Source organism: Cydia pomonella, chromosome 9 (assembly GCF_033807575.1).
Source record: "Cydia pomonella isolate Wapato2018A chromosome 9, ilCydPomo1, whole genome shotgun sequence".
Lineage (NCBI taxonomy): Eukaryota > Metazoa > Arthropoda > Insecta > Lepidoptera > Tortricidae > Cydia > Cydia pomonella.
In genome coordinates, this window is record NC_084711.1 from 19,314,395 (window position 1) to 19,341,985 (window position 27,591).

A 27,591-nucleotide genomic window follows, 5' to 3' on the forward strand; every position below is an offset into this window, starting at 1 on the left:
ATGATCTAAATTTTACTCATCACAAAATTTTGTTTTAGCATTACAAAAAAAGTTTAAGAAATTGCCGCAAAATAATTAAGTTCGTAAATATTATAAGAGAATTTTACACTGATCGACCTAATTCCAAGGAACAAATATTTGTGATAAGCAGACAAATAAATGCCCTGCCCAGGATTTAAATCCGGGGCGTCCTGCTTTGTAGGCAAGGTCACTACGGAATATGCAACTCCTAGCTTATCATGTAGTGACCCTAGACAAGAAAAGTAATCAAAACTAAAGGGATGTATATCTGAATCGATCCCCTCGAAAGCAAATGAACATCGATATGAAATGTAAACTATCCGACGCAGACTTAACAGATTTAACGAGATTACTGATGCATGCAACTTTAATGATCAACTGGACGGGCAAGATCAGTGCTCAGTGGGTTGGATGTTAACAAAGTTGTAAAACGTATTCTTTTTATTTATTTATTTATCATCATCATCATCATATCGGCCCTTTATCGCCCACTGCTGAGCATAGGCCTCTCTTCTAGTACGTCACTTGACCTGGTCCTGAGCTAATCTCAACCAGAAGTGACCTGCAATCTTCCGAATGTCGTCCACCCAGCGGGCCAACGGACGCCAGGGGCTTCTTTCACTCAAAAGCAGCCGACATTCCGTTAACGTTTTAGTCCTCATGCCATCACTCTGCCTAGCAACATGTCCCGCCCAACTCCATTTTAGTTTGGTAATGACGCAACCCACGTCTAGCACCTTGGTGCGGCGACGATTCTCGATATTCCTTGCTTGATCTTGAATCTTGATACCGACGAGCATAGCGCGCTCCAAGGCTCTCTGTGCTACACGGTTTTTATGCACAGCCTCCTTGGCGAGCGTCCATGTCTCTGCACCGTAGGTCATGGTGAGCAGGATATATTGTTAAGTGCATATCGCCGGAGGCCTACGACCCGAACAAGCGTAAGACTCCAAAATTGAACAGCGAGCGTAACGAGTGGTTCGAGAAGTGGAATCTTGAGCGTTACGAGGGTTTCAAGGCACGAGGGTTCAACAAACTTTGCCTCCAAGTGAAACACAATTTTTTTCACCACACCAACGCGAGGAAAATACTAACTATTATGAAATAAATAATACTGGATGGCATCTGACACTAATCTCACTGTTTTGCCTTAAAGTTGAGAATAGTTTATACTTTTATAGCATTACATTCTCCTTTTTAACTAGAATTAATTAATTCTATATTATTATTTATTATTATTTCTGTTAGTTCGAATCGTTCTCATGTACACGGTTATGATTGATAGACAATGATTAATAGTTTTAAAATAGCCAGTCACGATAAAAGGGTGAGTTAAAAATAGCTGTAGTTTAATTAAACATGTAGGAACGTGGCACGAAACAGTGGGTATTTATGCTGTAGGTAATAATCAGTCAAAAAGATACGAAGATGATGGAGATGAGATACGAAGGGAATTGTATTGTTAGGCGATTACAACAATACGTTAACATTATATTTCACCTGCAAACACTAAAATTAAAGCAATTAATAATACTAATACTTTTACTTATCAAAAGCCACAGTTTATTTATAACAGACCAGATAGAGACATGTCTTATTTTGTAAAGTAATCAGAAGAGATAATTTTGATACGCAGTGTCATCCAATCATGCATCCTCATACGTAGAAGTTTTTAGGCTAGGACTCTTAGCGCCACTTGCACCATCCCACTAACCCGTGGTTAACCGGTTAAACCGCTAACCCAGTGTCAAATTGTACTTGTAACCATGGTAACGCCAGGTTTAACCGGTTAACCCGGCGTTAGTGGGATTGTGCAAGTGGCGCTTAATAATTAACAGTATGCCAGTCACTTCCACATGCCATAGACATTTAGAAGCAAGAGCTTATAGGGCACATATTACTTAAAAGCAAGTTCGTTTCGGCATAGCCAACCATAGGGTCCACGACACACAACGTTCATAATGTTTATTTATAGGGTCGTCGTCATTGAGAAATATATAATTAATGGCAAATATTGTAATATACAAGTAGTAGACATGGCGCAGCATTAGCTATAGCACTAATTACTCAACAAAATGAAATTGCGAAACGGTTACCTAATACTAAATGAATACAATTTCTGCGAATTGTGCCATCAAAGGGCGGAAGTAGAAGTTTTAATCAGACGCGGGGCTCAAACGGTTTCAATACCGCCATGTTTGCTGTTGGCAATACAGTCTGTTCGGGTGCCGATTCAAATTAACCAATTTGATATAAATAAATAGATGGTGTGCCCCTACTAGATGGTGTGCTCAAATCACTGTTATGCAATTAAATCTGCATGAGGCCATGCGCTTGATGAGGAATAGAAGCTTATGGAGGAACTTGGTCTTCAACAGAAGGAAATGATGTCACGATCCTCAGCATTGAAGGACCGACTGAAGAAGGATAAATAAATATTTCGAGACAATCTTACATAGATCAACCTATCAACAAACTAAGAAAATCTTGTACTATGGGTACTAAATGACGATGTATAGATAACATCTATAACTCAGGAACATTACCGGGACTCGAACCCGCACCTCCTGCTTCGTAGGCGGAGTCACGACCCACTAAGCTAGCTAGGAGGCCGTTGAATGGTTAAATACGGTTTTTCATTATGTTGATACGACCTTGATCATGTCGTGAGCACCAATCAGCGATAGCGGTTCACGCTGAGTAATGTCCAAGAAGTGCAATCAGAAGCCGTGTCGTTATGCCTCCCGCTTGCTTTTCTTGGTGCGTAAGATGCCTGAGAAAACTATCAGCCTCTCTATCGTTCTTGCAAATTCGAGCGATAAAGAGGCGGATAAAGCAATTTCGATTTTTGTTTTTCGCGGTAGTGATGACATGGACTCAGGTCAGGTCAAAATAAGATCAAAACCTTATCAAGTTGCTAAAACAGATTTGGACTCATTCCTGTTCAGTTCATTCATTGACCGAATGGATCAGTAAGGTAAAAAGAATAGCGAAATTGGATGCCACAATGGGACGGGATTGTTGGGAGGCTGAACGGATTATTTTATTGAACCATTTAATTCCTGATTTTATTTCAACAGTCAATTATTTCATTTATAAATCCATATTAAATTATTTTAAATGAGTCACGTAGTTTAAATGAGTAACCCGCTTATAATTATTTTAATATGTTTAACCCTCAAAGTACAAAGCATACTCTTACGGCCTCGTATGGCCACTTGGGTATCAAATGTTTTAAAGAAAGAAAACGTAACTTTATTATTTTTAATTAAGATTTAATCTCCAATAATAATAAAATATGGAGATGTCGCTGTATTGCAGGCAACATACGAAAGGTTCTGCCAAAAAGTAAGGTTATACGAACAGTTGCGTCCGTCACATAAATTACATCATCATCATCAGCAGCCAAAAGACGTCCATTGCTGGACGGAGGCCTCTCCCAAGTATCACCAAAACGTACGGTCCTACGCTATCCGCATCCAACGGTTTCCGGCGACCTTCACCAGGTCCACCTTTTGGGAGGCCTGCCCACGTTACGTCTTCCGGTACACGGTCGTCACTCGAAAACCATTCTGCCCGAGCAGCCATCAGTTCTTCGAGCAATGTGTCCCGCCCACTGCCACTTAAGTTTGACGATACTGAAGGCTATGGTAAGCAGGCACCGTAGCTTATGGACGCCTGCAACTCCAGAGGTGTTACAGCATGCGCGTTGCCGACCCTTTAAAACCTTTACCCTCCTTTTTTGAAGAACCCCATACTGTAGACTCTCGGGAAAACATCGGCAGGGAGCTCATTCCATAGCCGGAATGTCCGCGGAAGAAATTCCTCTTAAACCGCACAGTGCACCACCATTTAAATAGGCTCTAGGGTGCGAGGATGAACAACCTGCCGACGACGGCGAGCGGGGTGGTGATAGAAAGTGGCCGTTGACATCATGTCAAACAAATCAATTCTTAGACTTCACATCTAACACAATCAATTAATCTTTAATTTCAGCTACCATTTTATTTAAATATCGCTTAATCGCCCTCTTGTTTGTGTATGATCACGATCCTGACCGATTTTTTAGTCGTCTTTTTTCTGCTCGGTACAGCAAAACCGAAGTTTAAATCCACGACTTTTGACCACTACACAATATGAAAGGGTGCCTAATACTGTTGTTTTTATTTAAATAAAGACTCCCGGTGGCAGCATGGTTCCATTTTATCACCTGTCACTATGCCCGTCACTTTCGCGCATACATATTTATTAGAACGTGACAGGCATGGTGACAAATGATAAAGAACCGACCATCATAGCCCTACGACGGGTATAAAAGAACGTTAGTTAAAGAAGAACTGATTATTTAATATTCAGTGTAACAAAGATCATTAGTATTGTCACCGTAATGAACAAAAGCCAGTTCCCAAACAAACTTACCATAATAAAGCCTGATTTATTACGAAGGAGCGAGTACGTGCCGGGAATTAATTATTGTCTGTTTGTCTGTTTGTACGCCGTTAACAATAAACTCGCTTATCGCGGACGCCGGGTGAAAAATAAAGGGACATGATTAATTTAAGTCCTAGTTCCGGGTTTCGCGGCAAAATAAAATTTGATAGCAAGGAAAGTCTGTAAGTTTTATGTACTTAGTATATCTTGTATATGATCCAAAATACTGGAGTCATCTTTGATCTCCTTTTTGCATTTATTTTGCTAACCAAATCATTAAAAGTATTGAGCGCCAAGGAAGTCTCACGACCTCCCTGTATTGTGTCGAAATAAGGGCTATTGTAGCAGCACGCATGGCATGGAGAGAGATAAACCAGTCAAATTGTATTTATCTATCTACGAGTTTGTACACTTTATTGCAATTAAGGCATTCTCTACCTGTCGTTCATTGGGTCAAAGAGAAACTTGTAGTTAGTATGTAGAGGATTATAAAACATCGAGCCAATTTATTAAATATTACATACGCGTGACGCAAAAGTGAGAGATCTATAAGCAAATACGCTGGATGCGGCAAAAAATAAACTTTCGTAAACTAAGATATTCAAACTTTTTAAGTGTCAAATAAGAACGCTAACACAACTGTTCCGCAAGTAAAGTTGTTAGAAGTTACATAAGACACTAAAGAGTTAAAAATAATGTACACATGGCATATGGCATAAAGCTTTGTTTCGTAAATGCACAGTGTAAATAGTGCTAGTTAATCACCGGTACTCAGGCCCGGAATTAAGCTGTTCGATTGCGACCAACCGCAGTGTCCGGTTGTTACAGCGGAGATACATACAGTGGTTCTTCCTCGGTATAGATCAAACACGGTATCCAGGGCGTTAGCTATGTTTCGTAGATGTAATGTGCAGTGCTAGTTAATCACCGGTACTCAGTCCTGGAATTAAGTTGTTCGATTGCGACTGACTGCAGTGTCCGGTTGTTACAGCGGAGATACATACAGTGGTTCTTCCTCGGTATAGATCAAACACGATATCTAGGCCGCTAGCTAATATGTGTCGTAAATGTAATGTATAGTGTAATAGTGCTAGTAGTTTATCACCGGCACTCAGGCCCAGAATTAAGCCATTCGATTGCCACCGACCGCAGTGTCCGGTTGTTACAGCGGAGATACATACGTGGTTCTTTCTCAGTAGTTTGATTACGAAAACCATCGGAAATGTAAATGTATTATTGCATACGAGAAATAAGGGCAGAGATAATATTCACTGGCCAATCGCAACATCTTTTGACATATGTACATTAACGACTTATATAACCTATGAGCAGATGTACTGTAACTGAGTTATCTGTTCTGTACGGCGCGCTACGACCGCAGCGAGATGCAACCATGTGTTTAAAATGGGTTTGTATGTGATCAATCAGACGGTGTGCCAATGTGACGGGCTCCTTCCTTACCTTTACCAGAATTGAGGTAAATTCTAATACAATTTACAGTAAATATAAGGTTCGTATCTACACTATCTACAACCCTTCAAATATTACTAAAAGTTAGGTGTGTTTTAGTAACAAAATGGTGCACTTGCATACCCTTTTCTTCGTCACGAATCTTGCAAAATACGTAATTTTTAACCTTTTTTTATTTTATTTTCATAGATAATTATTTTTGCTCTAATAAGTAATAAGTGATCCACGGTTTTTTTTTATTTGAAAAAGTCAATCCACTGCAGCAGATCGTCAAAGCGTGACACCGTCTGGTACGAAATGTCCACTCACAGCCAACAGCCGCATCGCCATTTTTACTAAGGGCGTAGTAACAAAAAAAACATTCGTATGTGGTGTATGTGTAGCTCTCGGAATGGGATGCGGTGTATATTAGGGCTCGCTTGTTTGTCCCTCCAGATTCTTACGGGGTTTCTTTTTTAAGCATTATTTTCAGAGCCATATATACTGTTGTCATACGCCCCGTATATACGGGACTAGCACCGTATCTAAGCGTCACGTTTTTTTACCTGTCCCGTAAATCAATACTGCTGTAGCGTAGTTGTGGCGTACGCCTGGGTCACAGGAAAAACAGCGCTGGCTTTGCCAGCTACATGCTGAGTTGTGACCATTTTATGCATTTTGCGCTAAATGTTATATATTGTATTGTCAACATTTTTTGTCATAAATAAATGTATTTTCTTTCTTTCTTTGTAGAATAGCTACAGAAATGGCCAAAATCATCTCTATGTAACCAGTTTGGCAAAGTTATATAGCAGCAAAGCTATTCTATTGTAAAAAAAGTACTTGCCCTAGGTTCATAGGGGTACGGAAAAATACCCACTACCATCCTCGGTCCACGTGTTAGTGTGTGAAACCCCTTGCACAAATGTCCAAATACCCTCTGCCCCATTTTGACTAAGGGCGCGGTAACACAATACTATCCGTATCGTATTCCCAGCTCCCGAAATGGGATGCCGTGTTTATTTGGGTTGGCTACTTCTTGTTTGCTTTGGTGCTGATGAGTTTCGGTCACAGGAAAAGGGTTTTTTCGTAAATTATGGTCGATGTAGTTGTTCTACCGCATTGGTGCAACCGCAACCGCAGGGGATAATTTTCGCGAGCAAAGAAATATTCCAAAGCTTCGGTGAAACATTACAAAATTAATTTTTGATGAAATTAAATATTTACTTTTCATAGTCTTACTAACACAAAAAGTCTATCATACCAAAAGGGGAACCCACTCAATATTTGTCTAAACAAATTTTTGAACTCAAAGAATAAATAAAACATTTCCGAGGTAGTGGTGGATGAAAAACGTCTTTGATTTGCATAAAACGCGTCAAAAATTATCGAGAAATGGCTACATATCATTGTCGGTCCTTTTTGGTAGGTATAATAAACATATTACCATATTAATTCTCATAAAATTCTTTCTCTTACGTTGCACAATATTACTTTTTCATTTACCTTCCTCTATTATTATTTTCCTAATCATCTTCGTTTCATTACAACACAATCACAATCTTAGGTAACATCACGAAGCTAGAAAATCTTTCGCGTTCGCTTTCCACCAGCCACCGAGCAAAACTGAACTAAAGCTCCATACAATTAAGATTCAGATTCATTGACCGCGGTCGCGTGCCATCATATCAATTAAGTGATGAGCTGCGATAGAACCTAATCATTATAACGATAGGGTTCAATTTGGCTTGAGCGTATCGCAACCACATCTGCTTGGTACAATATTTTAGGACGAATCTTACAGCTATAGAGTTAGGAGTGATTTTTGCTTGAACGTCGTAAAATCACTGAAAAATGGATTTATAATGAAAGAACGAGCGACACGTGGGAAGGCGCTAGTGAAAGTTCGCGGAAAAACCGCATAGTTCGAAAGTGTGGCACGAGTCATAAGCGTAAGTAAGTGGAAATGAAAATATTAACAATTACAAAGCACAAAAGAAATGAGTAGGTATCTATTCTCGAGCCATATGCTGTTATCACAATAACCATTAAATTAAAAATGTATCAAACCCCTGCGCTATATGCAAAAAAAAAACCATTTATGCTAAGAATGCTTTATATCATTTTGGAAAAGAGCTGATACTTTTCAAACTGCTGGATCGATTTCTACAAAACATAGTTAAGAAACACCATAGCAAGGAAAAAAGCGGGTTTTTTTACGTGAGTCGCATACGTGAATGCGACTCACGTAAAAAAACCGCATCGAAATCGGTTCATCTGTTGGCGAGCTTTTTTATCCCACAACGGTCGCAAACAATCATACGGCCCGCCTGATATTAAGCAGTTATCTTAGCGTATGGACTCTTATGTATAGTCAGCATCAACAAATAATGGATGTGATTACAAGTCATAAGCGTCTACCAGTATATATCTTTATTAAAATAGATGTCCGTGACAGATACTTTTGAACGGGAATTGTATATTATATCTCTGTGTAAAAATATTACAGCGTGGCAGATGCTTATGCCATTGTTCTATTTGCTTCTATTAACTGTACTAAAACCTGCTAAGAAAGGTTGCCTTAATAACCTTAGTGGTATAAAACCACAAATATCTGCCTCCTTACACGTGCACCACACTCCGATGCATCGGTGTGAATATTTTTTACATCCCCTATTACGAGGCGAACGTAACTATGGAAATGAGACAGTTCGATCGGTTTTGTACGTGCTGACTCGCGTGCGTGGGAGTAACAATATGGTCCTAGCTACGGGAGAAGATGAGAAATATGTTATGTATGTAAGGCACATGTACTTTAGTGAGATTAGAAAGTGCCTTCAAACTGTAACAATTTTCCAATAAGAATAACCAGCAATTTTGATGCAGCGCGTATTTGAATACATGGAATTGATAAAACAATTTCTAGAGGAATGATCTTTTAAAGTTCATATCGTCAGGTGACAACCATACCTCAAAAATTGGGTCAAATAATATATAAAAACGTCGCGTGCTATTGTGTGTCTTTCTAGCTGTAGATTATATTTTATATGAGATACTTAAATGAAAAACAAAATTTCATCTCATACAAAAAGCTCCACTCCGTCACATTTTTTGGGGACAAAAAACGAGACAACGAAAATAATTTTGACCCAATTAGTACCACAAGTTCAGAGCCATATTGAACCGTACTGGTACCGAACCAAGGTTTATATTTGTTTTCTTTTTGCAATTAGTGTCACCTGACAATATTACTGTTATTAACTGTAATTAATAATTTCAGCATTAAGGATATAATAATAAACCATTTATAAAATTTTACCTGTAATAAAACGTTTTTGAATCAAAACATTTGCATGTAACCAAAACACAGCATAACATTACATCTACCTATCACGTATCGCATCTGAATGGTATAATCCGTGACTAAAACAAATGGGTATATTTTTGTATAACCGTCGGGTTTGTATAAATATTGTAGCACGAAGCAATGTTGTTTTTGTCCCAGGGAAAATAATTATTATTCCGGGAATAAAAAAGAATGCTTGCAAAGGCATACGAAAAAAACAATGTCTAACAGGCCAATTCGAACGTACACTGACATTAGAATGACATCTAACTGATGTGATTGATGGCGCGGGCGAAACGCACGATAACTAAATAACATCATTCAAATATCATTCTGAACGTTCGTATTGTAGCAAATTTAGTCTACTATAAAAACGCCCTGAAAAGGTACTATCAAAAACTAGTCCTTTGGGGTTATAACCGCTCAATTTTTCCGTGGTTTATTCGCTTTTTGACAATGTTGCGTTCGGCACTCGAGGACACAAATTTGGATTATTCATTGGGCCAACATCATAAACAAGTCTGCAAAAAATCAGAACTACCGGATTTCATGCAAACGAACCCCGTACTTTCAGGTGTCAATGTTAGTAAATTTTAACATTATACTTTTAATCGTATTGCCTAACAATCCCCTCACCGTTTATTAAGTTATTATCTACTCTTAAAGCACCCACTAACATTAATCAGGCAAGTGTTAATATAATCTTGATTAACAAGAAAAAATCCATTTTGTCCTGTCAAAGAGAACTTCCCCCAATTTATCTTTCCAACCTCCTCGGCGATACTGGTGTAAGCCGGATATTTTCGGTTTCGACCGACTAGGGAGAGCGGGGTTACACTATGAAACTGACTGTCAAAGTTTGTACGGAAAGTTCAGAAATGTTTAATAATTGTTGTTGGTTTAATAAAAGGAGCGAGGCTTAAGTGCTTAGTACAATATCTGTTTATTGTTTTAGTAAGAAATAATGTTAATTGATTTCAGGCAAGAGGGAAACTCTGCGTGATACCTCGTAATAATTACTCGGTACCTATTTTCCACAATTATCTATTTATCAACAAGCTTCCAGAAAACATTTATGTGATAAATATGCTCGCATAACAGAATTCCGAAATGATTGCCTTTACCTATCTAAGAACACTTTAAGACCTTTAAAGTGATGCAAGGGCGGGACACGTTTTCGGATGCATCGAGAAAGATGGGCCTGAATAGCGACCGAATTGTGGCGACTGGCGGGAGCATGCAAAAAGCCGTGACGAGTGGCAGATGACAGGGGAGGCTTTTGCCCAGCAGGATACGGTTATACTACAAAAATCGTATATGATATAGATTAGGCGCAACTGTTGTTCCAAGATCATTAAGATCAAACAGAATTAAGAAGATCTCGTCATTCCTCGCTCGTCGTTCCGCTACTCGATGCTAGATGTCGACTCCGAAAATAATAAGCGTTTTGGTACCAAAACTGATGTATGGAGTGAGCACTCTAAGTACTTCTTATTTCTCGATGTCAAGATTATCTCATATTTGGTTTGTACGTCTAAGGTAATATTATGAAAGCTTCATTCACAAATAGCTTAACGCGCGAGGACGTTGAGAATGTATTGCGTGCCACAAGCCATCTTGTGCTTTTAACAAAAAAGTCGTGGCAGGATAATTTTGAATACCTGGCCTGCTTAGCTATTTCAGGTGCTGACTGATGTTCTTATCTTATCATCTTAGAACGAGACGCCGCTTCAAGATTTTCCAAAATTAGATCATTTTTGTGAATAACTACTATAATATAATGCTCTTATATCACTTTACCCGAAGTCCCCTAACGCCCGAGGCGTCGTAGATAACGGGTCTGGACGTAAAACGACCGATATTGATTTATGGACCACTGGTCGCCTTTGAGACCCTGCTTAAAACTTACTATCTTAAATGATAGATAGGTATCTCCCTAACTTTGTCAACTTGAGAATTAGATTTCGCCAAACATAACTTGTATTCTACACATTTCATTTCAGGACTTGTAGAGGCAAAATTAGTTATACCCTTTTGAATATGTCTCGTTTTGTACAGAATGCATACCTGAAACAATAAAAAGAAGCGGAATTAGAATATAATATTCGGACATGTCTACATCGCGCAATACACTAAAATAAAGTAATTCAATTGCATATCATTCTTTATTAACTAAAAAATATCATATTTATCATCAGATTCGCAGCGCGGACTTCCACACATTACGACACGCATCGTCAAAACTAATAAAAAAAGTGAGTACAATAATAATCAAATGAATGAATGAAGTTAATTATCATAATTAGCATAAGGGAAAATGACGAAGCTCGTTGCGGATAGCTTTATTCTTTGTGTGTAATGACGACGCCTGTTGCTGATTTGTGGTTGTAACCTGACGAAGCCTGCGTTGAATTTGTTAACCTGTTAAATTAATTGGAATGATTATCATAATAAAACAGCCATCTAGGGAAACTCACAATTACCTACTTTAAAATAATATGATATTTTATGTGAAAACAAAATGCAATAACCACACACTGAAATAATTTTATTTTCAATTCTAAAATCTAGCAATGTCTGTTAGTTAAAATATCAGCAGAGCCAAAATAAGACATATCTACAAGAAATCCCAGCCATTTTAGTATCTAAGTTCATAGCATTGGAAGCAAAATCGCTTGCATTATAAAATGCAGTTAGATCTCTTTCGTTTTAGCTTGCAGAAATTATAAAAGCTGCCAATAGCATCCTCACTACCCTGATAATTGCGGTAAAAGAATACAAAGGCTGTTTTTCTGCTCCTATTGCACACCGAGCAGGTCTCTCGAATGCTGAGCAAATTTTTTAATGATATTTTTTATGCGGCAAACGAGCGGACGAATCGCTTGGTGGTAAGCAAATCTCGTTGCCCATGGACGCATATTGCATGTGCGCTGCCGGCCTTTATGGTGGGACTGATGGGAGTAAGTCTTAATAAAAATAAATAAATATTATAGGACATTATTACACAAATTGACTAAGTCCCACAGCAAGCTCAATAAGGCTTGTATCTTAGTCTTGGAAGGTCATATGGGTTCGGAAATACGGCTGGCGACAGTTATTTCCACAGTTTAGCTGTGCGAGGCACGGCCCGATTCGAAGAATGATTAATACACGTTTAAGATCTTGAAAAGATCTTCAAAAGATCGTTAACTAAACGACATTTTTTATACTACGTCGCTGGCAAACAAGCATACGGCCCGCCTGATGGTAAGCAGTCTCCGTAGCGTATGTACGCCTGCAACTCCAGAGGAGTTACATGCGCGTTGACGACATGTCAAAATTGGAGTTATTTCGATTCCGCTGTGATCCCAATAAGATCTATCTACGATATTTCTAACGTCAAAGTGGCATTGGTTGCCCGAATCGAGCTGCTTCTATCAATTATACGACATACAAACGATATCTAAATGAGAACTTATCTCATTCTTCGAATTTTCTTCACATTTCTGGAGAAACGCAGTGTGTATGCTGTTAATACTGGTTTCAACTCACCTGCGATTGTAAAACGTAGGGAATACACAACCTGGAAACGCGGTGGTATTTATGTGGAACGCGCAAACGAGCGAAAATGTAACGTCAAATCCAGGCGATGACGTCATATGATGCCTACGCGTCAGGACAGGGAAAATAATACGCGGAATTCTTTGATATGTTTAGACATTTACACCTGCAGTGGAAATGTAAACGCAGTTTAAAGAACTGTTTTGAAACATTTAAGTCAGTAAATAAATAATAGTTACAGTACTATAATTAAATAAAAAAATTAGCTGTCAGTGTTATGTGCTATAGATTTATTCGTTCTTTCTCATGATTTCAAACCAGTTAAGAAGAAACTTCAAAAATATGGTTATATACAGTATTTTGAATGCTATCGGATAAGACGTCTGCATCAAATATGTAAAAGTATCATACACAGATTCAAGGTTTGACTTTTATTTCCTGCAGCCGAAGATTTAAAAAAATTCTGAAATAAATGCCCACGATTTCGTCGGGAGCAATTTTGGCTAAGAAATATTTTTAATCGTCCCTAAATATTTATCAAATATTTTGACTTTTTCTTCAAGATATCTCTCAAAGAATTCCAAAAATTCTGATTTGCACAGAAGAATGCTGTTTTGCTGTGCATTAAGATTTAGTAAGGTTAGGTTAATATTTGCTAATCGTTTATCTTTTGGCTAAATATAAAATCACCCGTAGTAAGTATCTAGGTTTCTACGTTCAACAGGACTGTATCAAGTACTTACTGCTCTGCGATGTCGGTCTGTACGTCAGAAGGTGCGGGATTTGTTACTTAAATATGTAAATAAATAAATATTATAGGACATTATTACACAAATTGACTAAGTCCCACAGTAAGCTCAATAATAATAGGGCTTTAATAATAGTAATAGGGCTTGTGTTGAGAGTACTTAGACAATGATATATATAATATATAAATATTTTATAAATACTTAAATACATAAAACACCCATGACTCAGGAACAAATATCCATGCTCATCACACGAATAAATGCCCTTACCATGATTTGAACCCGGGACCATCGGCTTCATAGGCAGGGTCACTACCCACGAGGCCAGACCGGTCGTCAAATATGTACATGACGAATTAGCATTTCGCTTTAACCTAAGTAAAGTCTCATTAATTAAATTCATATAAATCCCTCAGACTGGAACAGTTAGGTAGTTCCTAAATTGCACCGCTCACAGCGGATGAAATTGCTTAAACATTCATATAGTGGTTGTTTTGGTATGTCAGCCCCGGTTGAATGGTGTAGTTTTATTTATAGCGCGGAAAATAAGTTTGAATATTTATAATGTTTGATTATGAAATAAGGTGTAAAATCCAGCTCTTCTATCGATGAGTTATTCGGAATTTAAGTACGCAACGTTAATTGATGCCTGTCGTTAAAAATAATAATGAGAAAACTGTACTAATCCCAATAGGAGCTACTTTCCCCTGTAAAAGTAATTATGTATAAGATACGACACATATTTTCAAATGCTAACGGCCCGATTCGAAGAATGAGATACGATAACGATAAGTTCTGGTTTAGATAACACTGAAAAAAAAACCTGGTACTGGTAACCAGAATCTGGTTAGCTGTACTATATTGTCTTGTTGTATATGTGACGACAGGACGCTTTGTAAACAAAACCAGACCATTCTGGTTAAATTAAATTTGTTAATTCTATGAACCGTATAGTAATTCATAAAGTGCAGAAATGTAATGTATACCCATACACCCTAGTAGTGGGTATAAGACTTTTAGTAAACCCAACTAGCCGGCCTGTTAATGGTTACTAAATAATACAGTAACATATACGTTCCTGTCCTGTTGTTATAACAAGGTATTTAGTTTATGTAACGGAACGATTTGTGCGGTGTACTGGTTTTATATTGTTCACGTAACCAGACCATACTAGTAGTAGGTATAAGACGGATTGTAATGGTAACTAAATAATACAGTAACATATACATGCCTGTTGTGTTGTTATAACATGGCATTTAGTATGTGTAACTAAACGATTTGTGCGGTGTACTGGTTATATTGTTCACGTAACCAGACCACACTAGTAGTAGGTATAAGACGGATTGTAATGGTAACTAAATAATACAGTAACATATACATGCCTGTTGTGTTGTTATAACAAGGCATTTAGTATGTGTAACTAAACGATTTGTGCGGTGTACTGGTTATATATTGTTCACGTTACCAGAACGCACTGTGCTAATGGGGCTTCTAAACGGGCCATATGTTCACTGCAATATGTGGCCGGCAACTATTGGTGGCCGGCCACATATTGCAGTCAAAATATGGCGCGTTTAGAAGTCCCTTGAGCACAGTGAGTTCTGGTTACGTGAACAATATATAACCAGTACACTGCTCTTCTTGTAAATATAGATCTTTATAAGCGTGTGCCTAACAAAAAATTGAGTTCATACTTCACCCAGCCAATCTGTTATATTAGAAAAGTTGTTTTGAGTAACCAGTATCAAAAATTTGGCACATCTAATAGTATAAACAACAGCCCTCTCAGACCATTGGTCAACCTTATGCCAATGCAATAGGATTAACTGGTAAATTAACTTTGTCGATGGTATCTATCACGTCACAACTTTTGCAATAAATAGACTAGCCGAGTGTATGGACACAAGTCTTTAGTATAGTACACGCAGTATAAAAAAAACCCAGGCTAAAACTACCAAAAATGCTGTTGTCTTTTTTTATGATTATGATCTAATAATACCTATACCGATGTAAAATATCCATTGTTTGGCTATTAAATTTAATAGACATGTGTAAAGTATCTCTCAGTCACGAAATTCATAAACAGAGAACAGCATTTCGCTCTTTAAACTTAATTACGTGTTTTACAAATGGTAGACAATTTAAAAGTAAAATAATACGAGTAATAAAATCAAACGCTTTATTATTGGTTTTCAAATTATAAAGCATCTTCAAGAACAGTATGAATTAAAGGGTCTAGCAGGCTATGCTAACAAGACTGACCCCCACGAGGGATTTGGTTATACTTTTAGGTAGAGTAGTGGCTGCACCTGAGAACATAATATCAGCCTTCGATTTTCTTTTGAATCAGATTTATTCACGATTTTGTTAAAAAATCGAGGGTAAACTTTTATTTCAGCTCAAAGCTCAACCAAGCCTGCGAGAGAAACCAAAATAATAATAATAATGAATATTTTTACATCATATCCTTAAACAAAGATAAAAAAAAAATTACATCGTCTTTTGTTCATTATAAAATAAATCATTGACATTTATCAATGACATATGTCACATACAGTGTTTTTATATTTATATAGGTACAGATTACATAGACTATACTGAGCAGCTTTTACTGTATGGCCAACCCCAAATATCTCAAAAGAAAATTTTCTGACGAGTCTGAAGTGGACATTATGTACGGGGAGGCAAAAATGTTTTGAGATTTCGGTGTTGGTCCATAGCAACAGTTGCTGAGTATGACCTAAGTAATTACCTCGTTCAATATGATTAGACGTTGGAATAATACTCTGTATATACATAACATATGTCATTAATCAATGGTCCTACCTACTAATGTATTACATACTCATTTGCTACTATTACTCTATTGATAATATTGATATGATATAGTAAATGTTTTTTTGACATGACGCATGACATTTGAAAATATTTTTGAATGTATTACGTTATTTGGTAGTTGTGTCTCCATAAGTGGCAAAAAAAAATTACCGAAAAAACGTTTTTTTTTTTCACAACTTTAAGGAAATGATGGTCTGTAAAAATATGCATTATAAGCCCTATTACATCCTCCTCAATACGTAACAAAATCGTGAATAAATCTGAAACAAAAGAAACTCGAAGACTGATATTAGACATACACAGTGTTCTCAGGTGCAGCCACTACTCCACCTAAAAGTATAACCAAATCCCTCGTGGGGGGCAGTCTTGCTAGATTAGCCTGCTAGACCCTTTCCTTGCATATTGTAGTAAGGAATGTATGGATTATCAACGGATTATCAGAGTATTAAAAAAAAAAGGAATCTTCTAACAATCATTACACTGATTAACAATCTCTATTGTTTTAATTGTGACTTAATAATCATTTGATGAAACGAACTCGCCATATGTCAAGTGTAAAATTTGTACTTTCTTATTAATAAAGTCAGGTTGGGTAAGTAAAGCATAGTTTTTTTGCTCCGGGAAATTGAAACAGTATGAAGATTCCATACAAGTATTCCACTTATCCAACTTGACCTTGTGTATAAATCATTAAAAAAAACGGTTTGCAGTAGGTACACAGCAACCATCAGTAACATCCGGGCAGCTAAAGTGCTCCAGAATATCTAAACATGTACTCCCCCAAACATGAGCACCGAGGCAATCAGATATTGCTGGGGTAACTGTAAATAACGTGCTGTTTTAGAAATGTACGAATTAGATATTCTTTGAGCTAAATAATAAGTATAGTGATACTGTTGCAGCGGCGAATAATAAATCACCTTTTGCTATATACTATCAGAGAGAATAAAGACATAAGAGTGACAAAGTCTAACAACATTTTGATGCTAGGTTCCGTGGCGCCACCTTTTCCATAATCCACTTAACTGCCACCTTTAACTGTTGACTAAAAAATGGCGACACCTGGTGTCGGATAGCAAAATAACGTCTAGGTAAGTTCGCTAGGACTTTTTCGTGAAATTTCACTCTATGTCTTTATTCTCTCTGATACTACGTACAGTCAACTTTAAAAAGATGTATCCACTTTTGGATCTTATTCCAAAGCAATAAGTTGAAAATATGGATACATCTTTTTGTAGTTGACTGTACATATATAACAAAAAACATTTATGAATAAACCACTGCATGAAATCAATTATCCTCACCCCTCGCATAAAAGTACTATTATTACTGAGGTGGAAGACATTTACAAATATTTAAAAAGTTGTACCGACAAAATAAAGGTGATATTTTATTGGCCGGTACTGTAGTCTTATAATTATATTGAAGACCTCAGAGTAACGTAAGTTGTTCTACTGTCACGACTACGTGTCATGGTATTTGGGACATAGCTATAAAGTTTGTCGTACATGAAAAATTCAGTCTCTGCATTACTCTTAATAACTACAAAACAACAAAGTCTTTCATCAAAATACTGTGTTTCAAAAAGGTTTACCTCAAATAGTATGTCATCATTGCACAAAAAAAATGCTATTAATAGAACCAAAAATAGGCATCCCATCGTTAACTACATCTAACGTTAACACTAAGTTGCAATTGTACCTAGTTCCGCTAATAATCAACCAATTATACTCTTCAATAAATGCAGAGTTTAAATTTAATTTGTTCATAATTTTTTCTTTTATATTGTCATCTACTGGCCGGTTATGTCCCATCTGTACTTTCTTTTCAAGGTGTTTATTGAGAAACAAGTTATTCAACTTTAGTTGGTGCCTAATAGCTAGAGATTTGCAAACGTTTCTTCTATTGCTAGATACATTTGCAGAAAGTTTTGATAATCGGTGCTTAGCTTCAAACCTCATTGACCAGATAGATACCAATGGACCAAATTTTTGTAACATATCATGATAATGAGTTAAGAAATGAAATTTTGGTGTTAACGTTTTGTTAGTAATTCGTAAATATAATTTGTGGTGTTCAGAAATTAATAACTTAAGAAAATCAATAGTACCTTTTTGCAATTGATTAGAAATCACAATGTCAAGTATTTTTCTAAGATGTAAATATAGCTCCCAAAGGGTATCATTCGTTGGTATCAAATCCTCTACTAGCAAACTAAAATACCTTACAAAACAAAGCATTTCCGATGCTGACATTTTAATGGACTGATTACGAAGGTGTTCTTGAAGTATACAGGGTGGTTGATTGCTACGATCAGGTCCATAATCAAAACAAGTTAATCTTCCATTCAATGTATCTAATGAGAATAATTTTAATTGTTCTATGTAATAATACAATATAAATGACATGTCGTATTTACAAACACCTTCGAGTAAATCGTGCATTATATCTACCCGCACGTTATTGATAACGGAAAAACCATCGATATCATGCCATACACATTCTTCTTTGATGCCCGTCTCTGATACATTTCTTTGGTTTAAATCAATTAAATATTGTTCCATCGTACGATACAAATCACGGTCACATTCATGAGCATACCTTAGGTCTTCTTTACGTATCTTACAAATTCGACATGAAAAGTTACTAGAAAAGGATTCAGTAAAACCAATTAAGCTATGTAAACCTAGATTGTCACCCAAAATCACAGCTAATTTAAAGAAAACTTTACTATGCGTTCCATCGGAAAAAGTCAAATCGATTCCCTGGCGACTCAAAAAATTTAATTCTGATATTATAGGACCAAAAGTTACTCTATTTCCAAAATGTTGACGGTCGAATGAATGGAAAAGTAATGCTAAGAAAATGTTCTGTAGCTTTGACAAGTAGTGCGGTGGCAGACAAAGAATAGATATATATACAGCACCTAGTTTATGTACACCAGCTCTGCTACCAAGAGGATTACCTACTTCATAATCGTCAAAATATAGTCCAAGGGGTAAAACAATTTGTCCACTACAAGAAGTAACCATTTTTCGCCATTCAGAACCCTGGACTATATTTTGTATAACGTCACAATTGGAAGATTTTAAATCATTATAGTGTTGGGTAATCTGCTGATAGTCGTTACTTGATTCTAAAAATTTTTTTAATACATGTCGAAGTGGTATGAATTGGCCTGTGGATGTAGTAGGTACCAATTTAAAACTATTATTAGCATAGCTGGTTTCTAATCTTTGACCAAGAACATATTCTTCAGGCTCTATGTAAGTACCTTTTTCCTTGAACAAAGCAAAACGTACATGTTCAGATCTTACATCTTCAAAAGAATCACTAAATTTATCTAAATGGCTCTGCAAACGTCCAGCCCATTCGGCAGATATTTGCCTTTGCGACAAACACTGCGACAACATATTTTGAAGAGGTTTTATTACTGAGTCGGAGACCAAGGTATTCATATTTTCAGTAACATATTGAACTACATTTCTGGGGATCAAAGTATTGGCATGTAAATTAGCTGTGAATTTAAGTACAGAACTCTCAAAATCTATCGCCGTTTGGGCAGTGCCTGAATCGTGAGCTGTTGACAAATCAGAAAACTCAGAAATTGCTTCGTTACAATTATTATGCTGAATCAGATTATCAGAATTAAAGTTGTTTACATTTTGATGTGCGTTAAGGTATTCGGCATCATCACTAATTGAGGTATGGATTTTTAAATGTTTTTTGAATGAATTAATTAAAAAATATTTTCTATTACACCTTTCCTCAGCACACTCATAATAATCAAAACTATGATTACCATGCATGTATTTGAAGTGATGGCATAAGTCTTTTATAGAAGAAATGACCAATTTGCATATAAAGCACTTAGGCATTTTACTCAAGTAAATGTAAATCAGCAAGTAATGAGTTAACCGAAACAAATTCTTTGTCATAAGATGTTCTTATTTTATAAAACCCTCTCTGTATAAACAGCCAAATAAGTTCGCTTTCAACCGGATATTTACAATTCAGTGCTTGGAAAGCTTTAAAACACACATCGACCGCTTGCATAATGGTATGCATAGTGTAAAATGTATTATCCACAACAACAAAATACTGCTCAATATGTTGCAAATTTTCACCTACAATAAATATCGTAGGTTGGAAAGTAATACCATATTGTAGATATTTTTCTCTTCTTTGTTTGATGGTCTCATTTAAGTTCATGTATCTTGTAACATGGGTAATAAACCCATCCTTAGACTCCTGTTTTGAAGGCCTCCAGCTCCTTTTTTTTGGTTTCTTATGCAGAGGTTGAGCAACTAGCAGCGTCAGCGTAAATAATGCATTAATATTATCAGCTTCTTCTGCATTGACTCCTAAAAACAAACAAAATAAGTTTTTATTAAGGTGATGCATTGTATAGACAAAATTGGTGATTGTTAGGTATATTTGTCGTTTGTGTGTGTAGCCGGTAAAGAAAACAAAGCACGGCCCAAGCCGTTACCGCAGGCTGCACCAAGACAGCCGCCACGCGCCGGCGTACTAGAGTTGCGTACTACTATCGCAGTGTGAATAGTGTGATCAAGATCAAGCTGCGTCTAACTCACGTGTTTCAATACAGCACAACACGCCGACGGCATGTTAAAAAACCTTAAGTGTAAAGGCAATTTTTAAATATATAAGAATAGGCGCGGCCATTATTTATATAAGAAAAGGCCAGCAAAAAGTAATTAAATATTGTTACCTTGGAATTTTTCTCTAACCAACTTATGTTTGCTGCTTGCCAACTGGAAAATAGATTATTTTGACAGCATGAAGTACTTGTATAGATTGTCTGAGGTCCCAGGGTACATAGTATCGAAGTCTATAGTCAGCAAGTGAAATCCTGTGGGTTTCTTTAAACCTGGATATTGTGCCATATATTCTGTTACAGTCATGTTTTTTGTTTCTTCAAGTCTATGTTTTGTAGTAGTTTTCCATTTTGTTCGAGTAGTTTCCACGGCTCAGTTGACGCTTTAATCCAAGCCACATCGTCCGAAACGTCCTCTGAAAAGGAAAAAAATTATATCTGCTCATATTTATAAATACAATGCTATAGCTCTTGTCAATATAACAGTGTAAGTACAAGCTGAAAGTACACATGAACTGGAAGTGCATATGACTAAAATCGATTAAGATAAGTTGACAAAAAAGTAAACAATATTAAATTATGGAGTCCATACATCTCTGTAATACTAATAATTGTAACTTAATTTTTAACCGACTTCAATTTCATTTAATTGGCTGTTATACAACAGTGTATTAAAAATATTACAATGTATGTATATACTTTCATATTACTCTCGTCATATCATTATAATATTTAAGCCTGACATGTAAGAGTGCCCACGAAGCCTATTGCATAAAATATATTTGAGTTTATAAATAAGTCAGAGTTGATTTTACCTGGTTCAGTCTCTTCATTAGTTTCAGTGGTAGAAGATCCTGGAGTACTTGTATGTGACATTTTTCTCGCGGCAATACGATACTCCCTTTTTCTATTTTGCAAACAATCATATAGCTTTCCCTTAGCACATCTTCTGATTTTCAATTTCTTGTTGTTGATGTACGGAATGAAGTATGTGCTTATGTTCTCTTTATTAAAAACTTCTTTGATTTGACTGGCCATATCAAACAGAACAGAACTTGGAATATTGGTTTTTGAGGGGTCATCCCCAAGTAAATGTTTAATTATTATGTTACATATCCTTCTCCTAGAGCTGCTGCTCAACAAACCGTCGTCCTTGTGCAGGGAAAGTATAATTTTGCCCTCTGCGCTTGACTGCAGTAAATCCAGAAGTTTCTGAAAACCAAAATATTTTTTAATTGCTGTACTCTATTATGTCAGCATGATGAGATACATACATCTACTGTAAATTTTGGTTGACACCCAAAACTGTGAATAGCACCTGATGAGGGGCTAAGGTACTTAAATAATCAGATTGGGATATTTAAAACCCTAAACATCATACTATTAGATGATTTATTTTTCACCTCAGATGCTCGAAAATGGTTACTTTTTTATTTGAATTCAATGAGCCAAGTTCAATTTTAGCTCACTTCTTAAGAGTAAGGTAAAACGATTTTGCTTACTGTTCCATACTAACACTACTATGAGGATAAGTTGATTAATTACCACAATCATCATCTTTCTAGCATCTTGCATAGGCTGATAAAAGAGCTTAAGGATAGTTTGTGAACCTAATCGCAAGAAAGGTTGGTGCAGGCACTAGATTTTGCAAATAATGATATTCAATATCTAGGACCAGTAGCACCGAAGTGACAATTTTCTCACTGCTGAGGTGAAATGTTTTATGTACAACACAAGATCAAAGTTATTTGCATGCATGCTCTTGTGTCCATCACCTTTCACGCACTTGGGACTCAAAATTAACACTCAAAACAAAAACGAACTTTGCTCTCTTGTTGTACAAATAACTAATTATAATAACTATATAAAGAAACTGTCTGTCAATCTTGTCACCTTACAGACATAATTCACAATACACTGCATATTCAAGTAAACTTTCATATGTGCTAAAAACCAAACCACAAGTTATTTTTAAAAGTCGCTGAACAATCGTCTCGTTTGAGAAGTAGAATCTACGTTTTCATTTTTTGCTTATGTTACAAACGGCACTTTGCCATACCTACAATTATAATGGGGTTTTTTCTACCTCTAGCCATATTCTACGTAGTGATTAATTAGGCCATACTGACTGAACTGTAACTTTTACTATCAGGCAAACGTTGAAAGTTAAAAAAATTTTTTTCCCCCCCATACAAAATGTTTACATCTGATGATAGAAGTCGAAATGTATGAACTAGTAGTCCGCCTCGAACGAAGAACTCGCTTATTGACCAGAATAGAAAGACCTCTCTGCTAATTGCTTGAGGGTTTTCTGGCTCCACACAATCTGTTCAAATTCGAATGGTGAAATTTGGTGCGCCTCAGCTGTAATCCTACCAAATTTCATAGATTGGAAAAACTATACTCAAGTTATCAATTCGTTTGTTCAGTATGGCCTAACTATCACCACATTCAATATGGCTACCAATAAGGAAAACACTACCTTATTGTACTTACGTATTTAATCACTTTATTGCACCTAAACAAGTAAAATTAAATTAAAAATCTAAAAAAAACCCAACTTTGAAACGGCTGAACCGATTTTGATTGAACATGTCTACGAACCACCACTAGAAAACTGGCTTTCAAATAAAAAAAACCGCATCTCAGATCACCTGTTTAGGAGCTACGGTGCCGCGGACAGACAAACACAATTAGCGGTCAAATTTATAAACCCCTTTTTTTGGTCAGGGGTTAAAAACAAAATACAAGTATATTATATAAAATATTTGCACAAAGGCGAACTTATCCCTATAAGGGATATCTTCCAGTTAACCTAAAAGAAAATGAGAAAGGAGTAAATAGTATGAAGTGACACGTACATTATCTTTACTTTGTTGTATCCCTTCTTGTTTATTTTCCATAACTTTCAAAGGAGAGACTGGATTTGGGGTATCACTGTTCGCATTTTCAGGTGCATCTTCTGTATTCATCAATGTTTGAAATAATTCTATGTTTGTCATTTCAGTTAACGGATTCCTATGCTTTTCTTGGAGTATATCAACATCCATGTTCATTACTGAAAACTGGCATAACAAAACAATAAGTTAAAATTATCGTGTGGACATTTTACATATTATGTGGAGTCTATATGTGAGAGTGGTTTTTCTACTTTAGTAACACTGAAAACAAACTCTTACCATACCAAATTTCGTTCATATTGGTACAGTGGTTTAAGCGTGAACAGATAACAGACAGACAGACAGGCTTTCACATTTATAATCATCCCTTATAGTTCACAGGGGTAATAATGTTGAAAGTTGAAAAAGGTTAGGAACCCACTGACATAGACAACATTTTTTCTAAACCTATCGAAAACTAAATGCATCATATTTAAAAGAAGTAATAGCATGATTAACTGATGTGTGTTGGCCATATTTCTAGTTAGATGAAATATACATTTCTAATTAAAAATAATATAGGTATATTACAAAAATTTTTTTAGAAGTAAAAATCTGTGATCTGAGCTACAGAAACCCTCTAGTTGATGGCAGCAGAATTTAAAGTAAAATATTGCTAACATTTTAAGTAACTATAGTATGTTCTTTATGTTTTAATAAAGGTATTAAGTTAGCTCACCTGTCCAAGAGCAATAGATTTCCAATTTTGAAAATTTTTTTGAAATATGGCTCTGTCACCAATAGTAGGAAACAATTCCCGTATCATGCTGTCATCTAGTAAATTGAGGCAATCTACAGATATTTTGTTTTCTGAAAAATAAAACAGTAACTGCACATAAAGTCAAAAACGGTATGTTGTTTACACTGTTCGCAGACCACTACCAGTACCTTCAGGGACCACTAGTGGTCTGGGAACCACTGGTTAAGAACCACTGTGTTAATGGCTTAATTAATTTCTTTAAAGATGTATTACATTATTATTTAGGTATTATGTACCCAATATATGATGATCATTGAAGTGAAGATACAGTGTATATCAAACGCAAATATTTCCAAACTCATGTGAACAAAGTCGTACATATGTAAAGGTGAGTAGATGTTGTCTCATCACAATGGAATATGGAAGGTTCAGATTAAAGCAAAGCTGATAATTTAGTTTGCCCTTGACTGTAGGTACTACGGTCTAAGGTTTGTGGTTGCATCTCTATCATATGCCAAAGAAAGAAAAATGCAGTTGTAGCCTAAGTAGTGACATTGTCAATTTATACCTCGCAATGGAGTACGCAAAACCGTAGCAAATGACAGTTGAATGTAAAGGTTGGCGGTCATATGTCATGATGTCACTATTTTTTTAATTTTAAAGTTAAAGTAGTGTCTCTGGAAAGTAAATTATTAAATTACTTCTTTAATTTTTTGATTATTTAATCACAATTTGTTTACTCTTAATTTGAAGTCCAAAATAAATTCTACCTACTTATAACATAATGATGGGTCCATATTGGGTTGCATAAAAGTTTAAGTCATATCTTTGATACGCATAACAGTGTCATAATCATCATTGCGCATACAAATTATTTTAAGCTTTGAAATTAGAAAAGTTAGTAATAACACGTTCATAAAGCATACATAGGTTATATTACATAGTTACATACATAGAGATATTTTGTTGGTAGAAAAGCACGTGAATTTTATTTTTTTTATGATTAAGGACACCGCCTGTTCAATACGCTATTAGAAATTCGAGCACGTGTTGCTCATTCATATAATGGGCTCGAAATCGGCCGAAATCGGCGAAAATAAGTAAATATGTTCTATAGGGACCGTGCGCGTTGGAGGGTCTGCCATCTTGTGGCCTGAATCGGAACAATAAACATGTAAATTTACACGTCACGTGTTTTGTTGTGCATGTTAGGTTCTGCCATCTCGTGGGCTACATTGGAACAATAAACATCACATTTACGCCTCGCGCCAAAAATCTAACGGCTCCTGTGCTGCCTCCTATAGTTCATGCACGCTCCCTATAGAGGTCACTTTTTTGAGATAAGTACTTGTTGTTTGTTTGATTATTAAACAACCTAGTTAGAAAAGGCAAAAGAATTGCTCAAGCTACTTGTTTTATGAATACATGAGTTATAATACCACTCCCGTCGATAAATGATATGGATAAAATGCATAGCCATCAAATGACGCCATTATGTTACAGTAAATATGGCGTTTGTCGTAACGCGAAATAATTATGTAGATATCAAACACAAACTAGGTAAGTACAACCACACCTCGAGTATATGGCTAAAATTATTTTGCAGCGGAATTGAATACAAAGCATTCATAATTATTTATTAATAATTAATACAGGCGAGTCATGACAAACATTAATTTCGGGCATAACTTCAGCTTTTTACTTACTTTCGAAAATTTCCATGTATTCCTCGAGGTTCCATGTGATTAAAAGTTTTCTTACATCTTCGTCCATGTTCACAAGTTTTTAAGCACACTTTTACAATAAAATTATAGACATAGAAACACCACCCGGTACAACGAACGAAAGACGCTGGCGCAATGGCCGTTTCATGTGACATGCGCAATTCCTTTCTCCCTCCCCCGCCCCCCGCGCAAACACCGTGGTGTTGGCACAACTGTTTGATTCGTTCAGAATACAATGCATTATAGTAACCATAACATAATAATTTGTAACGTGTACACTCGCATCTTTATTTTTACATATCAATAGTTAGTGTTACGATGCATATATTAAAGGAGACAAACGTTTAATATTTACAACACTTGCATCTTTACATATACAACAAAATTGTAAGCAGTACTAAATTGCATTTAACTAGAATTAAACAGTGATGTTTAAAAAACAAGTTTTACACGATACAACATTTTTTGTTATTACTACCAGATTTTAGTAGGTATAACTATATTTTTAACTACTATACGTTCTGGTAGTATTGTAGAAAAATATTTTTTTCGGTGTATCAGTTGCGACTGGACACAGCCCTAACTATAGCGAAACCTCAATTAGCATCCATTAACTTGTTTAAGATATTTGTTATATTTTATTGTGGCGCATAACATTGCTTCGAATTTCGATCGTTCGCAGCATCTAACAATGTGTCGGTTGCCTAGCAATCACATACTTCAGTTCGGTGCATTAGGTGAATTATCCACACTTGGTTATCCCCTTAGAAAAACGTGCTATAGAATATTTAGATTATTTAATTAAGTAATTTGACATCGACACATATTAATATTTGATTTAAATTTTTGAAATTTTAATGGAATGCTTGTTTTGTTTGTAATTTATTTTCGTGCTTAATATTCGAATGCTGAAATGCCAGCCAGACATGTAAAGAACTGTACAGTTAACTATTAGAACATTGTTTTTATGACATTAGTGTCTCAATACAACATTTTAAAATTCATACTTTTTAGATAATTTAGTTTAGTAATTTGACATTGACACACATTGTCATTTTTTTTCCCCAATATTTTTCTGTACGGCTTCTTTTATATTTGTAATTTATTTTTGTAATTAATATTTGAATGCTGAAATTCCAGCCGAACATGACAGAACTGAATTTGTATATTCACAGCTTATCAACTCGTGTTTTATCAAATAAATGGTTATCTTATCTTATCTTGGTTATCCCCTTA

General features: G+C 36.0%; 3 protein-coding genes across 4 annotated transcripts in view; 1 reads left to right on the forward strand and 2 right to left on the reverse strand.

Annotated features, from left to right (window-relative positions):
- LOC133521624 (death-associated protein kinase related) overlaps positions 1–27,591 on the forward strand; it is a 359,879-nt gene that overhangs the window by 120,366 nt on the left and 211,922 nt on the right. The gene's annotated exons all lie outside the window — the stretch shown is intronic.
- On the reverse strand, positions 16,997–21,185 carry LOC133521622 (uncharacterized). Its single transcript, XM_061856690.1, has 2 exons — positions 21,107–21,185; positions 16,997–20,738 (listed from the first exon to the last, which is right to left on the reverse strand). Exon 2 carries the CDS (start codon positions 20,310–20,312, stop codon positions 17,985–17,987), a length of 2,328 nt encoding a protein of 775 aa, XP_061712674.1. The 5' UTR covers positions 20,313–20,738; positions 21,107–21,185; the 3' UTR covers positions 16,997–17,984.
- LOC133521623 (uncharacterized) lies at positions 21,176–26,509 on the reverse strand. Its single transcript, XM_061856691.1, has 5 exons — positions 26,338–26,509; positions 24,611–24,741; positions 23,854–24,057; positions 21,808–22,204; positions 21,176–21,408 (listed from the first exon to the last, which is right to left on the reverse strand). The coding sequence occupies exons 1-5, from the start codon at positions 26,402–26,404 to the stop codon at positions 21,296–21,298; spliced, it is 912 nt and encodes a 303-aa protein (XP_061712675.1). The 5' UTR covers positions 26,405–26,509; the 3' UTR covers positions 21,176–21,295.